General features: G+C 35.3%; 1 protein-coding gene across 1 annotated transcript in view; it reads right to left on the bottom strand.

The window, feature by feature from the left end:
* The window catches only part of LOC106109654, a gene marked incomplete at its 5' end in the record, with an annotated part of 20,039 nt that extends 5,963 nt beyond the window's left edge, over nt 1-14,076 (bottom strand). Inside the window, 10 exons of the mRNA XM_013291239.1 lie at nt 5-1,568; nt 1,647-1,717; nt 2,047-2,253; nt 2,677-2,837; nt 2,959-3,130; nt 3,550-3,693; nt 4,154-4,183; nt 4,439-4,685; nt 4,797-5,011; nt 14,060-14,076. Coding sequence (XP_013146693.1) covers nt 5-1,568; nt 1,647-1,717; nt 2,047-2,253; nt 2,677-2,837; nt 2,959-3,130; nt 3,550-3,693; nt 4,154-4,183; nt 4,439-4,685; nt 4,797-5,011; nt 14,060-14,076 — 2,828 coding nt within the window. The remainder of the gene's footprint in view (nt 1-4; nt 1,569-1,646; nt 1,718-2,046; nt 2,254-2,676; nt 2,838-2,958; nt 3,131-3,549; nt 3,694-4,153; nt 4,184-4,438; nt 4,686-4,796; nt 5,012-14,059) is intronic.

Here is a 14,076-nt window from a genome sequence, read left to right as displayed (position 1 = left end):
TGGAGTACTGCGATCAGATTTCGACGTATGTCGATCAGATTTGCTGTCTCTTGACCTGATAGAGTGGTGACTACTCAAAGAATCACGACTTGAATTTATTTTACCGCCTTCCTTAGCACTGTGGTTTAATCTAGATTCTTTGGATCGACTCTTTTTATGTCTTACCGATGGAATTGTGGAATGTGGAGTCGACGGTGGCGTTTTAGAATAAGTTGATTTAGAAGTTCCATCACTGCTTCTGTCTAAAGTCATTACAAATCCGCTATCATCGCTGCTCTTACTAGACTTCTTCTGGTAATTTTGGATAAGACTGCCTGTATTAAAGTCGTAACTCCAATCTCCTTTTTGGAGGTAATAATTTAATTCATGTCTCAGTTGGTTACGAGCTGCTTCGATATCAATTTGTTGTTGTTGCTGTTGTTGTTGACTATCTAAGTTTTGATGAAATACGTGAGTTGAGTTAGATCTATGAACGTGCTTGTTAGATACTAAGTTAGTTTGATCAGTTGCTTGAGTTTTTCCACTGACCGGTGGATAAGAATTACGCGGAGGCAACATAGGACGGGGCAAATTAACTCTATAACCTCTTTGGAACTCCAAAGGATTACGAATAACGTTATTCGCTTGCAGAGTACCCTGATTACCGAAAGCGTAACCATAAACTTGATTAGGATTAGGCTTTACATTTCCATCGTATTTATATCCAACATTATGGAATGTCTCGTTATTAGGTCCGTGCATGTTAGCATTTAGATTACCAGGATTTTTATATTTCTCTCTAAATTCGTTAATATTGCGTCTATAATCGTCCCCTTTAGATCCACACCGAGTTGTTGTACTTGTCGGATAGGTTGTCGTTGTTACACTTCGTGGTAGAGTAGTTGGTTTAACTTGTTGCGGTGGCTGATATGGCTTTGGATAATTTACTGATGTATTCGAACTATTTCGTACGTTCTTAGTTATTGTTTGCACACTAAGTGGCGCCATTTGTGACACCCTTAGTTGATCTAAAGATTTGCTATGCCGCGCAGGCAATGTACTAACGCCGCTTGTGATTTCGTGCTTTTGATTGAATACTTCATTACTATCAGATTTTTCTTTTCCTGAACGTGACGTACTTGCATTATTTTTTGCAGCATTAATATCTAGTAACGTCGATGCGGAATATCTTGATAATTGTTGTCCTTGTTGAATAGGGCAAGAGGAAAAAGCATTATTTGGTGGAAGTTGGATTTCGCTTATTTGATTATTTTGTACGATATACCTGTTCCGACAGGTTAATTCTAATTGCTTGTTATATGATTTGTTCATTTCAACGTTTTGTTTAACGAGAGTTCTTTTAGGAGAGCCATGAGGTGGTTTTTGCGGTGCTAAAGTCAAACTAGCTTGCACAATGTTTGGTACGCTTGTTTTAGATCCACTAAATTGTGGTTCAAGGACATCCATCATGGTTTTTGGTAAAGTTAATGTGACACGTGAAGCTTCAGAAGAAGGTCTTCTTGAGTCCATCAAAGAGCTTACACTACAAGCACAGTCTTCGCTCACAGGCTCCGAACAGAGGAACGGATCTGTAATGACGTGTATGATATATGGTTAAAAAAATAGCATGAAAATATATTATTATTTCATTTACAAATAGTACTTACCGCTGCCTGATTTGTTCGCACTGGAATTTAAAAAGGAGCGTCGTCTAGCAAATTCTGCTGTATCCTGATATCTGGAATAATAAAAAATAAAGCATTAATTGACTGTGAATTTGTAACATAAAACTCTCAATTAAACAGAAGTCAATCTTTTAAAACATAACATGACTTTAAAAAGTCAAATAAAATTAATTATCATACATATTTTAGACAATAAATATAATTGTAATTAGTGTAATTAACTTAAACACTCAGATTCCGCCAGAATGGCGCGCTGTGTTAATGTCTGAACGACATTGACAGCTGTCAGTTAGGGAAGTATATGCCAATAATGTAGTGATGCGCCAATCCTCAAGCGCAGTACTGATTTTATTCTTAACAAAAGTTAACAAGTTTATCCTACCTGTCCTCAAATATAACAGGCATTATGTGTGGGTCTCCGTCGAGCGCGATGCAATGCACGGGCAGCGGGGGCAGCAGCGCGAGGTAGCGGGAGCGTCGCGCTGCCTCACCCACACTCTGGTAAGACTGGTAGTTGCTGTCATAACAGCCGGCCAGCGAGTGCCGCGGGTTGTCCAGCACGAAGAAGCACTCGGAGAAGCGTTTGATGCTATAAGGATTAAAAACATTAACACGGGACAATTTTAAGACCTAAAGCCATAACTGATTTGTGAGACAATCGTGAAATACTCCATTTATCTTGATATATAGATGTAAAGTTTGCATAAAATGTAGTTCGGTGCTTAGTATACTTAAGAGTAAATAGTTGTTTTTATATTATGAGGTGGCAAACAAGCAAGCGGCAGACATCCGCAATTGCAGATGCGTTATCTACCCTTAATCGACGGAGACGCACATAAAGATGATATTTCCCCTTCCAATTCGTCTCCTCCGCCGTAAAATCCGCTTTTCCTTCCCATCCTTTCCTCTTAAGTAAATAGAAGTAAATAGTTTGGAAGACTAGACTTATTTTTGATTAGAAAAATGTATTGTGAATCAATTTGTGACTTGATAGTTGGTGGATCGGTTTTACCGTAGTGCATGATGTGCAGCGGCGAGCGCGTGGTGCACGTGTGGCCGATCGGAGGTGTGGTGCAGGAAGGCGCGCCAGCGTAGCGTGACCTCCGCACAGAGCCGCGCGATGTCGTGCGCTGCGCCCATCGCCCACTCCTCCTCGGAGCCCGCTTCCGGTTTCTAGATCAATACATTACAATCCAATTAACCTTGTTTGCTATAATTCGTCCAGTTTCATTATATATTTCAGTCGATGGAAAATAAGTTAAAGAATAAAATATCGTGAACGAATTACGCTTACTTTGCTATTATCACTGAGATCTTTTATCCTCTGTGCTACTTCTCCGACAATGGAGTTGGAGGAGGCTTCCTCTGGGCTGAGCTGCACGCCGGTGGAGCCGCATACCGCCAGCGCTCCCTGCAGGCCCTCCAGTGAACCAAGGAGAATGCCGCATACTTCAGCATGTACTTGCCTACACACGTAAGTGTCACCAGCTATGAATATCTATACTACTATAATAAAGCGTAAACGCACACTTCTTTGTTGCCTAAGATGTCAGAAATTACAGCATGTTTTTGAGTTATCCTTATTTTAATAAAAATCCCTACACTTACCTCACGCTTTAGGTTATATATTTTCACGCAATTAAACTTAGCTGGTAAACATATTTTATAAAAATTCTAATATGGGAAAGAGACCATAAGTCTCTGCCAACATCAAGGAAGCAAGATTGCCATGGATTGTCATCATGTCATGTCATTTTGACATTTGTAATTGACAAATGTAAACGATAAAATAAAGTTTTTATAATTACCTGCGGATGAAGCCGCATGGGGACAGCTAGTTAAGTTATAAAGAGGTATAAAACTAATTAAAAATGGCGTGGGTTACCTAGCGTGAGCGATCTTGCTGGAGTTGCCACCAGCACATTTGCCGCTAGATCCGAATAGAATGTTCTCGAAGCTTCCAGACGCGTTGAAGTTGGAGCCTGCGCTTTTCATTAGTTTCCCCCACTGTTTGCTTGACCGCGGAGTACTGAAATTATCGCAAATGGAGTATCCTTATCTTAACTATGTAGCTAACTAATAATTAGGAAAAAAACATACAGGCGAATAAAGAATCTCTATCATTTTGAAGTTTAAAATATATGCTCTAGTAATACTATTAAGTAAGATTCTGCTAATTTTAAGACTACAAATGTATTTTATTTACACACATGTTTTAAATTTACGTGTAGTCTTTTTCATGCAAATACCTTATTTTTCTTAATACTAAAACTAATAAGATGTATCTCTGCATTTAGATATGTACATCTTTTTACAGTACAGAAAACTACAATTTAAAATTAATGTAGTTACAAATATCAACAAATAAAGTTAAAAAAAAAAATTATGTCGTGAAGAATTTGTCTCTAAAATGAATTCCTCATGCGTTTGGTCGAAGGACTAACTATTTCTCATGTCTGTTCAAATGAATTTGACCGAATTTTACTTACCAGCTTTGCACATAATGCATGATGCTTTTTCTTCGGAGCAGCATGCAAGCAATTGAATACTTTATAACCTCCGTTTTAATCGAGATTTTAATATGAAAGCAATAAATTGATCACAATTGTTGAGAGTAGATCTACTTAGCGTCTAGTCGCGGGTATATAGTTGGGCGATTACAATTTTGTATAGCAGTCGTGGCCAGTCGAAATAGGACACTCAACATATACGGTTGTGTCTATTTGTCGCTCATCGATACCATCACTCGTCTTGTTTTAAGGTATACAACTTACTTGATATAAGGCTGGTGTAGAGCGACCAAGCTCGCGTGTATGGTGATGGATACAGCTGAGAGGTGGAAGTAGTCGAAGAGCACGGGAAGGTGATAATGCAATCCCTGCGACGGCTGGAAGTGCAGCTTCAGCACGCGACAGGAGACAGGCGCGAGGGTGCTGGATTGTGCGCCTTCGCTGCACCACAGTTCTACACCCAGACTCCATTCTGTTCGCTCTAGGGACTCTTTAAGATTGCGACTATCAACTGAAAATAAAGGCGTCTGATAAGATATCCGTTTATATCCCAATCTTCAAGCACATATGTATGTAGCTATCTTCAAATGAAGACTTTATTTTATTGTGTACACATTCTTACCTAACAAATGAGCTCTAAACTGGATGATGTCTCTTAATGTGACCTCCTCGTTCCGGTACATGATCTGGAAGGCGCGGGAGGCGGCGAGGCCCCCGAGGGCCGCGTTGGCGGAGGGCCGGCCGGCACGCGCGGCGCCATTGCCGCTCGACACCGATGTCTCGATGTGCACAGGTACCTTCGGGGATACTCGCAGGCCCACTCGGATTTGGTAAAGCCTATCAGAAGAATATAGTTTAACTACATCTCAAAGTAGGTTTTTTAGTAGGTTTTTTAGTCTAGTTAACATGATGTTGAATTTTTCTCATAAAGTTTTGTCAGAACAAGTCTTTCGAAATTTATAGTTCGCATAAATATGTTTTAGAAGGAGTTTGTTTAGAGCGGGCACACACCTTTGACTAATATATACCACGACTGTTGTTCGATTGTCGATTGTTTCAGAAAAAATTCAACTGTATAGTAGCACAACTAGAAATATAAACTCCATATAAGCTAATAGTAATTAAAGCGCGTCTAAATAATTACTAGGCAATAGTTTAGTCAAAAGTGTGCGCTCGCTCTGATGGCAATAAATATTTAGAATCGAATTCGCATTTCAAGAAAAAACTCGTAGGTAATTTCAAGTCGAGGTCACGAGTACGTCTATATGTAATTGATATGCTAAAAATAGGTCAACATATCGTAAGCCCGATATGTCTTCGTAAAAGCTTTCAGTCTATTTAATTAAACAGTAACCAATCTCATGAGACCATTAAAATAGGACCCTTCGCAAATCTTTGATCACTTAATTACCTTCGTCAAATATTCTCCACGTAAATATCTTTATTTTGTTCAATATTCGGTGTATGGAAAATTCCGAAGTAGCTTCTCAATTTCCTTTGAAATTCATCCACTTATTTATAAACAAGAAATTGTAATTACCTTACTCTGAATACACGTGACTCGGGTCGTTGAACTTTGAGACACTACACGTATAGACTGCAAATATACAACCTAGGGATACCATACGCCAAATAAATTAATATCTAACAATTAGGAACACATTTTTAAATATTAGTATACATGAATAAAACTATTTTTATTTTAATAAAACTACTTTGTCTTAAGATATTTTGTAGTTTCATTATAACACGTGCTTTTGTAAATTTTGTTAGTGGAAAAAGAAAGGTAATCAACGAAAAAGAACACAAAAATCGAGGTTCCCAATAACAACACAACCCTACGTACAGATTGTTTCCTGACAGAATGGTTTAATTCGATTGAGTGACAACCCTTAATTGATACTAATTCAATTGGCGACGTGATTAGATCCATCTGTTGATACCGGCGCTTGTTTTGTGTTGAATCGAGCTCTAATGAAAATATCGACTTGATATGTAAGTACGGAAATTGTCTTATTTATCAAGCTTTTATTCTAAATCAAGAATTCTATAACTCTGTATTACATTTTGCGTATTTTATTGCGGAAAATACGATCTTTATGTCGTCTTGTATGCACATAGATAAAAAATGTGCGTGTATAAGTACACGCTAGTTACGAGAGGCACGCAGCGGGCTTGAGATAAATAACACTAAAGAGGTCGAGCGAGTACGAGCCTTGGGCTTCTAATGATCTTTACAGTACTCCACTTTCAACTTTTCAAACTCGGCGCAATTTCACATTTTTTGCATGTATACTAGTAAAATTATGTGTTAAAATAGTAGTCCATTTATATCAGTTTTTGTCACTTTCAGCCCGGACACGCCTTTGACTAAACTAGCTTGATTGTTTCGCAGGCCATTCAACGGTTTAGTTGCACAACTAAAAATCCCGTAGTGAGGGCATGTCGATATAAGATCATATGAATCGAAGCGAGACTAAACAGTTGTGCTATAGTTTAGTTTCAGGACTGCGCACGGTCTTAGTAGTCAAGTTGAATGAAATAGTAGTTATGATTGCGCCAGGGCTGTATTTATTGTTCTAATTAAAATACTAAAATGAACCTCTTGTTACTTATCTAATACTAGCTGTTCTCATGCGGCTTCATCCGCATGAAATCATGAAAATTTTATTTTGTTGTTTACATTTGTGAAATTTTCTATAGCAAATGACAAATTGACATGACATAACAAACCTTGGCAATTTTGATTCCTTGATGTTGGCAGCAACTTATAGTTTCTTTCCCACATTAGGGTTTTTATCCAATATTTTAACCCTCTAAGTTTAATGGCGTGAAAATATAAAGCGTGACGTAAGTGTAGGGCTTTTTATTAAAGAAAAAAATATTCAAAAATATGCTGTAATTGCTGACATCTTAGGCAACAAAGAAGTGTGTGTTTACGCTTTATTATAATAGTATAGATGAAACAGCAATAAAATGTTAAACCATTTAAAATACAGTAAGCTATTTAAATTATAAAGTCTTTAAACATCCATGACTCAATTAATGAATCATCCGAATTGCGCATAAAATGAACGTACCATTTCGCGCATGAAGTTTCGCGCGAAGATAAAATCTTTTTACACCCCAATTCATTTACACCTGCCCCTCGTGCCGACCTAAATCAATTTATTGCCGGCGGACGGAGGGTCACACCGCAGTTTGACAGCCGCCGGCTACCAAACATGGTTATATACACCTATGTATGTATATCGCGTGCAAACGACCGTTAGAAAATCGTACAGCTACATTTTTACAAAGAAACTAGAAAATAACGATTGTATTTTAATGTATTCTAAATTTATCCTGTCTATAGTAATAAACACAATATTAGCTAAATTTTCATATTATTACAATATCCAAAACCATCCTAGTTTTAGTTATGAAGATTTATTTTAGACAGTTAATTCAGGCTGAAAATACGCATAATTTGTGCGATTTTTTGTGGCTTCTACACATTCGGCGTTTTTATTTGATAACTAAATATATTTAGCATGTTACAAATTCATCTTTGATTATAATGTTTAGTATAGTTTAAATTTTGGGCCAGAAATAAAATGTGGATAGAAAGTTATTAGTCAACGCGTTTCGTAAGTTTTAAAACTAAATAATGTAACAGGTGGCGCTAGTTGAGCGTACAGATCCGATACGATCATTTGTCACATTCGCTCATTCGGTCGATGCAGATTAAATACGGCGTTGCAAACAGCCTGGTGTGATTAATTTGTTGTTAAATATAACCAGTAGTTAAGGTGAGGTAGTTAGTTATTTCATATGTTATATTAAGGCCTGTCCCAATACTGACTGATAGAGGCTCAGATAGCTAAAAAATGACGTCACTGTAAGATAAGGGAACAAAATCCGATATGTCCATCACATATTCTACACGTTCGATTGTTATAAAAACAATTTACAATTTGGTGGGGCTAAACCTAAGTGTCAGTCTAGTGACGTCATTTTTAAACTATAGGAGCCTCTATCAGTCAGTGGTGGGACAGGCTCTTAAACTTTTATTTAGATTACTCATTTCATTCTAAGCTGCGGATATTTACTTTTATTTTAAAATCAAGAAAAGTATGAAATTGATTTAAAAACCTTTAATAATGAAGCCTCATATAAAATAAATTTGTACTCCGTCAAAGTTTAATGATAAAAGCTAGGATATTCTCATGTAAATTCCTTCGCCAACATCCCTCAAAGTAGTTAAAATATTGACAGGAATATTCTGGAATATTCGTACCATGTAATCGCATCGGATGCAGAATATTGGATTGGCATTTATAATCAAATATCTGCGGAACTTTGGAGAGACACCACGTAAGCGGTAGTTTAATTTGGAACTGGGTCAGATAATGTCCAACGACGTGTTGGAAACGTCACGGAGGTACACTCGGACAGAAATATTATTCTATTTGTATAAACGACCGGCCAGATGCACAGATAATATTTATTGTCAACAGATGAACGAACTATTTTTTTTAAACGAATGTGATTCATTCAATAGAGATGGGATTAAAAGATCATACGTCACACATTTGACCGTTTTTAACGTTTTTAAAATGTTATTTTTATTTAAGGTGAGATTTTTAATAGAAATAAGACATTTCAGAATATATAAGTAATTATTCGAATTTTTAGTTTCGTTAATTGATGTTGAAAAACGATATTATCCGAAAATATACTAATTTTTTTTAAATTGTTATCAGTGTGGCCACATAAACAGAACAGCTGTTAATTACAGCTGGGAGTTAGGTTTATAGCCGGCCAGTTATTTTAGACCGCTATACTGTTAGTTCGGCCTTGTAGCGTTGTAGCGAAAAGTCAATTATCAAGATCATGTTTGAACTACATGTGTTTGTTACATCTTTGTTATATGTCGACGTGTATCATTTTTATGTTTTTATTATAATTTTTAAATACATTTCTATTTCTAAAACGCTATTTGCTTATTTATTAAGGTGTGGAAAAAGCTTTTGTAGTTAAAAATATACATGTACATTATTTTGCGTAATTGCTTTACGCTTTGCGGGAAAATAATTGTTTTCACATGAAATGAATATTTTTAGAACAATCAACATTATTTTTCCGCTACTTGACCTTAAAGCAACCGTTTCAGTCGCTGTTTTAATATCGGTACGGTATTTATTTTTATTTAATCCGGAACAAGCAATCTGTGAAAGATGTTTCTGTTATGGGTATATATTATTCCATTGAAAAAATATACGCAATTGTAATTAATTAAATACGATATCTGTTGTAGGAATTACTAAACTAGATCGTGTAATTAAAGCGGTTTGCAATTCCCCGACGTCAGTGCGGAGCTTTTGATTTGGCATGGAAAGGAAATGAAGTTCTGATAGACAGAATGTTATTATTGGCTACATACGTGTTTTCGAACAGCAATGTGCATGAAATAACAGACTTTACAGAATATAATTGTTTTAAGCATGTTAAAAATAACGAATGACTTGATATTGAAACTACTAAAACAAATGTAGATGAAAATCGATTGAAATTTTTGAACAAAAGTGAAATCTAAGTCGAAATGTTAGAAGACAGACATAACAATAAACCAGCCTTATTGGTTACCCCATTAAATCCTCAAGTTTCCCTACTTATCATTTTATTAGTGTACCATTTAATGGTTACAGTCTACTTATTTAGACGACGTTATTGAAAGATAAACCATTAAAAAACAGTAAAAGAGACACAGTTAAAGTATTATAAACGCCTTTGGCATGAAAGTAAAATTGGATAAATGCGGTATCCTTATAGTCATCCACTTGCCCTTCCTTACGAAGGTTGCGCACATTATGTTGCTCTTCCATACATGTCTATCAACTGTCATATCTGAATCCACTCCTTTCTTAAGCATATCCTCTTTCACACAATCCATCCATACTTTCTTTGGTTCCTCTACCTTTGTAGCCATCGACATTCAATTTTAACACTTTCTGGTTTATGCCCTCATCGTCTCTCCGCGTAAAGTCATGCGGAAAGACATGACATGTTATATGATAAGACATAAGAAATGCGTTATCCTTATAGTACCGTTTACAATTTTCTTAATTGTCTTCATGAACATGTACTAGATTACTCTTTTCATACCCGTGTGTTCTACTTGCTTGTAAACTGAACACAAACTGTTAAATTGTGTTATTAAAGGCGTCTTTAATAGTGGTAGTGTATATGGTCCCTTTTACAAATAGCCTAGTTGCACGCCTTTATAACGACCAAAACATTGTATTTTAAGCAATAAAAGTCAACGAAATTGCACTGATGATTTATTTTTGTAATAAATGTCGGTGGAAATTTATTGTAGAATAGCGAAGACTGTGTTGTCTAAACTGTAGATGTAATTTTACGGTTACATTTTAGAAACACTGTTACATAAAAAATGTTACCTGTTTTCTATTTTCAAATAAAATGAGAGGGACAAAGAATGTTTGTTGAGGAAATGTAGATAATGTTTAAAATCATTCCTATTTAACCAAAAAAAGGTTATATACATTTCTAATATAAACTTAACTAGCTGTTCCCATGCGACTTGATCCGCATGAAATTATAAAAATTTTATTTTAATGTTTACATTTGTCAAAATTATCAATTGCAAATGTCAAAATGACATGACATTACAAACCTTAGCAATTTTGCTTCCTTGATGTTGGCAGCAGCTTATGGTCTCTTTCCCACATTAGGGTTTTTATCCAAAATATTTACCCTCTAAGTTTAATGTCGTGAAAATATATAGCCTAAAGCGTGACGTGAGTGTAGGGCTTTACATTAAAAAAAGAATTATTCAAAAGTACGCTGTAATTGCTGACATCTTACGCAACAAAGAAGTGTGTGTTTACGCTTTATTATAATAGTATAGATATAATATCACTTATTAAGAAGAATGTAAACATAAATGATGTTTTCTTTTGATTGCTGATTACAATTTGAGGCTTAAATAAAACTTAACCTTACTAATGATATTTTTAAAGGCTCTACCCTACTAACCTTAAATTTATCAGTTCTTAATATTATAGATTAGAATAACAAGCTTATATACAAAGTCAACTACTTGTACGAGATTTACGTACTTGGGTTTGTTTAAAGAGGGCATTAGGTCGTCGTCCGCCGCGCCCTACCGAGGTTTGGTGGGCTTCACGTCTTAAAACCAATCAGTCGAATCAGGTTACTTCAAAATTTACAAACCTATAGCTAAACTACGTTAAGTACAGATGTGTCGGGAAAGAAAGCTTAACTAATAGCAACGTTACTAGGTCTAAAGTGCCGTAAGACAAGAAAAGGTAGCGTCCAAAGAGGGCGAGAAGCAGTGGTCTGAAGGTATTCATTACATATTTAGTAGACCCACTACTTTCAGTAAAAAAAATGGGAAGATTATTGCTAATTTTCTAATATCTCTTGTACTATTTCAGGTTAGCTCTAGACTTGTGCTAGGAACGGTTAACGCTAATACCGTAATATCGGAATTGGAACCCACGACCATTTGCTCCCTAATCCGTACCCTTAAACGTTATTGGTGCAAACTTCAATTATGTATTATACCCATATGGTTGCTAAGTGGATATAATAATATTTAATCAATATTATAAATGACTTGCAATGTACGGAGTTCCCTTACGTTATATCGTCAACTATTCAGGTATGTTTTCGTTTGACAACCCTAGTTGCAGTGTGAATACGAAGAATAAAAAATTCTAGCTAGCAGGGTGGATAGACTAGGCAGCTGTGAATAATTTATGCTAGGGCCGAGCATTGTGAACTTCTGTTTTAAAAAACGATGGAAAATATATGCTCAGTGTGAAACAAGACGGCAGTGTATATCATTATGGAGTAAAGATGTACAGATTAAATCTTGTAATAAACAAGAAAATTGAAAATACATGATTAGAATAGAAAATGTAACTGTAAAAAAATGTACAATATCATTCGTCGTAAAACTGAGCACGAAGTATTACAGCTGTATTTAAAAAAAAAAAAACGAAACTGGAAAAATGCTCCGCCGTACAAACAATGAGTCTGCTGATTTTTGGACTTAAACTATTGTTGCTTTCAAAACAAAGAATTTGAAGAGAAACAAAAGATTAAAAAGTAAACGAAAATTTAAAATTGGAACGATTTAGTGATGACGCCGAGGTCGGTAGCGCTAGTGTAGTGTTTACAGTAAGATATGAATTGCTTTATTGATTTTTAAGCAACGAGAGAATTGCTTGTGTAAATAATACAACAAAATAATTTATTGTTATGATTTACATATGATTATTAAGTTTCTTGATGTGTGACTTGGTGTATAATCTTGTTAAAGGCAGAACTTTAAGTACGGGAGGAAGTCCACAACAGTCCAAGTGATCAAATTGCCACAATTTCAATACTTAAGGAAAACATTTGTTTTACATGATTACCAGATCAAGGGACCCAGGGGAAAAACAGGATCTTTTCCCTGGATCTAAATTGTTGCTCCTGTACTCGTTGGCATCATTGTTTATCCATCTTACGATATTTCTTCTTTTTGGAATTGGAACAGCATTCAATGACAACATGACTAGACATGTTCTGCGTATTGTCAGTATTGATTTGAAAATGATTCATCGTCAAAAGACATTGTTACTTCCCGACCTAAATAGCTTTTAAAGCATTCGAGAAGTGCCATCCAGTTCTAGAAGATTCCTGGTAACATGAATCAAAGACTAATAAATCTTATTTTTTTACTTAGCACACATTGTTACAGACATTGCAAATAAGATAGAGATGGATAGGTACATTATTTTATGATAAGCTTTAACGTCTTTAACTTGAATTTATTGTCACTTGCAACTTACTATTGACATGTTACTGATAAAAATCGCAGTGAATTGGAAATTAATTCACAAAATAATGTTTCGTCGGTCGTCGAACATATTTCTACGTTTGTCTCTTAAATACTCTTTATTAATTTTGAATTTCATTTTTTTTTTTCACTAACATTTCTTTTAATTCAATTTTCATGTCAATCATTATGAGATTGTTTAATCTAGAAAACTGGAGATTTATTTGTGTTGGCTGAATTTATTTGACTTTAGAATCAATATTTGACTTCTTGTTTAGTAAACTTAAACACATCTCATCTTCATCATAGTTTACGTGTAAACAATTTGTTAAAATGTTTTTCTTATGGGTCAATCAAATGCTGATTTTCTTTTAGTCAATTTAAAGTTTTAATCTGATTAGATTTTTTAAATTTCGAGCAAATAATCATTTTATTGAGCTCCCTGTTTTGTCTGCGGCAACATTCATAATAAAATTTTTTTTCATGGTGCTTATGTGTTAAAAACACAAACATAAATTAGATGTTCTACTCGTACTCGTTCTGGATTTTTTGTATATTTGTGGCGTGTTTAGTTGTTACCAAGCAGTTCGTTAGAATTGTTATATATACTGTTTAGTTATATAACTGGCGTAGAGCTTGGAGATTGAATAGCTACGCGATTTAGCCGGCCACTTCTACACAGATTTTTAAATTACGCTGTAACACAACTGGCAAGTACTGATTTATCATCACCTACTTACAGATATAGTACTTTTGACTATAAGTGACGAGTTTAATTGATTTAAAAGCTCGTGATATGAATAATAAATAAGGTTAAAGTTGATAAGACAAGTAGTTAAATTCCCATATTGGTGATCGATCGTGGCAAGTGGAAATACCTTTAGTCTGTTATTAGTACTTACTAGTTAGTATTAGTTAGGTTATAGTTGAAATTTAAGCTATCAGTGTAAGGGTACACGTCTCAATTTAAAGCACTGAACACGTTTTGACCCTCGAGATATCACATTCAGTCACATTCAGTAATAGCTCACCCTCTCTGGAAGAGATC

The sequence above is a fragment of the Papilio polytes genome, unplaced genomic scaffold (assembly GCF_000836215.1).
Source record: "Papilio polytes unplaced genomic scaffold, Ppol_1.0 DF821067.1, whole genome shotgun sequence".
Taxonomy (NCBI): Eukaryota; Metazoa; Arthropoda; class Insecta; order Lepidoptera; family Papilionidae; genus Papilio; species Papilio polytes.
Note: the sequence above shows the minus strand (reverse complement) of the source record. Positions and strands in the feature narration are given on the sequence as shown.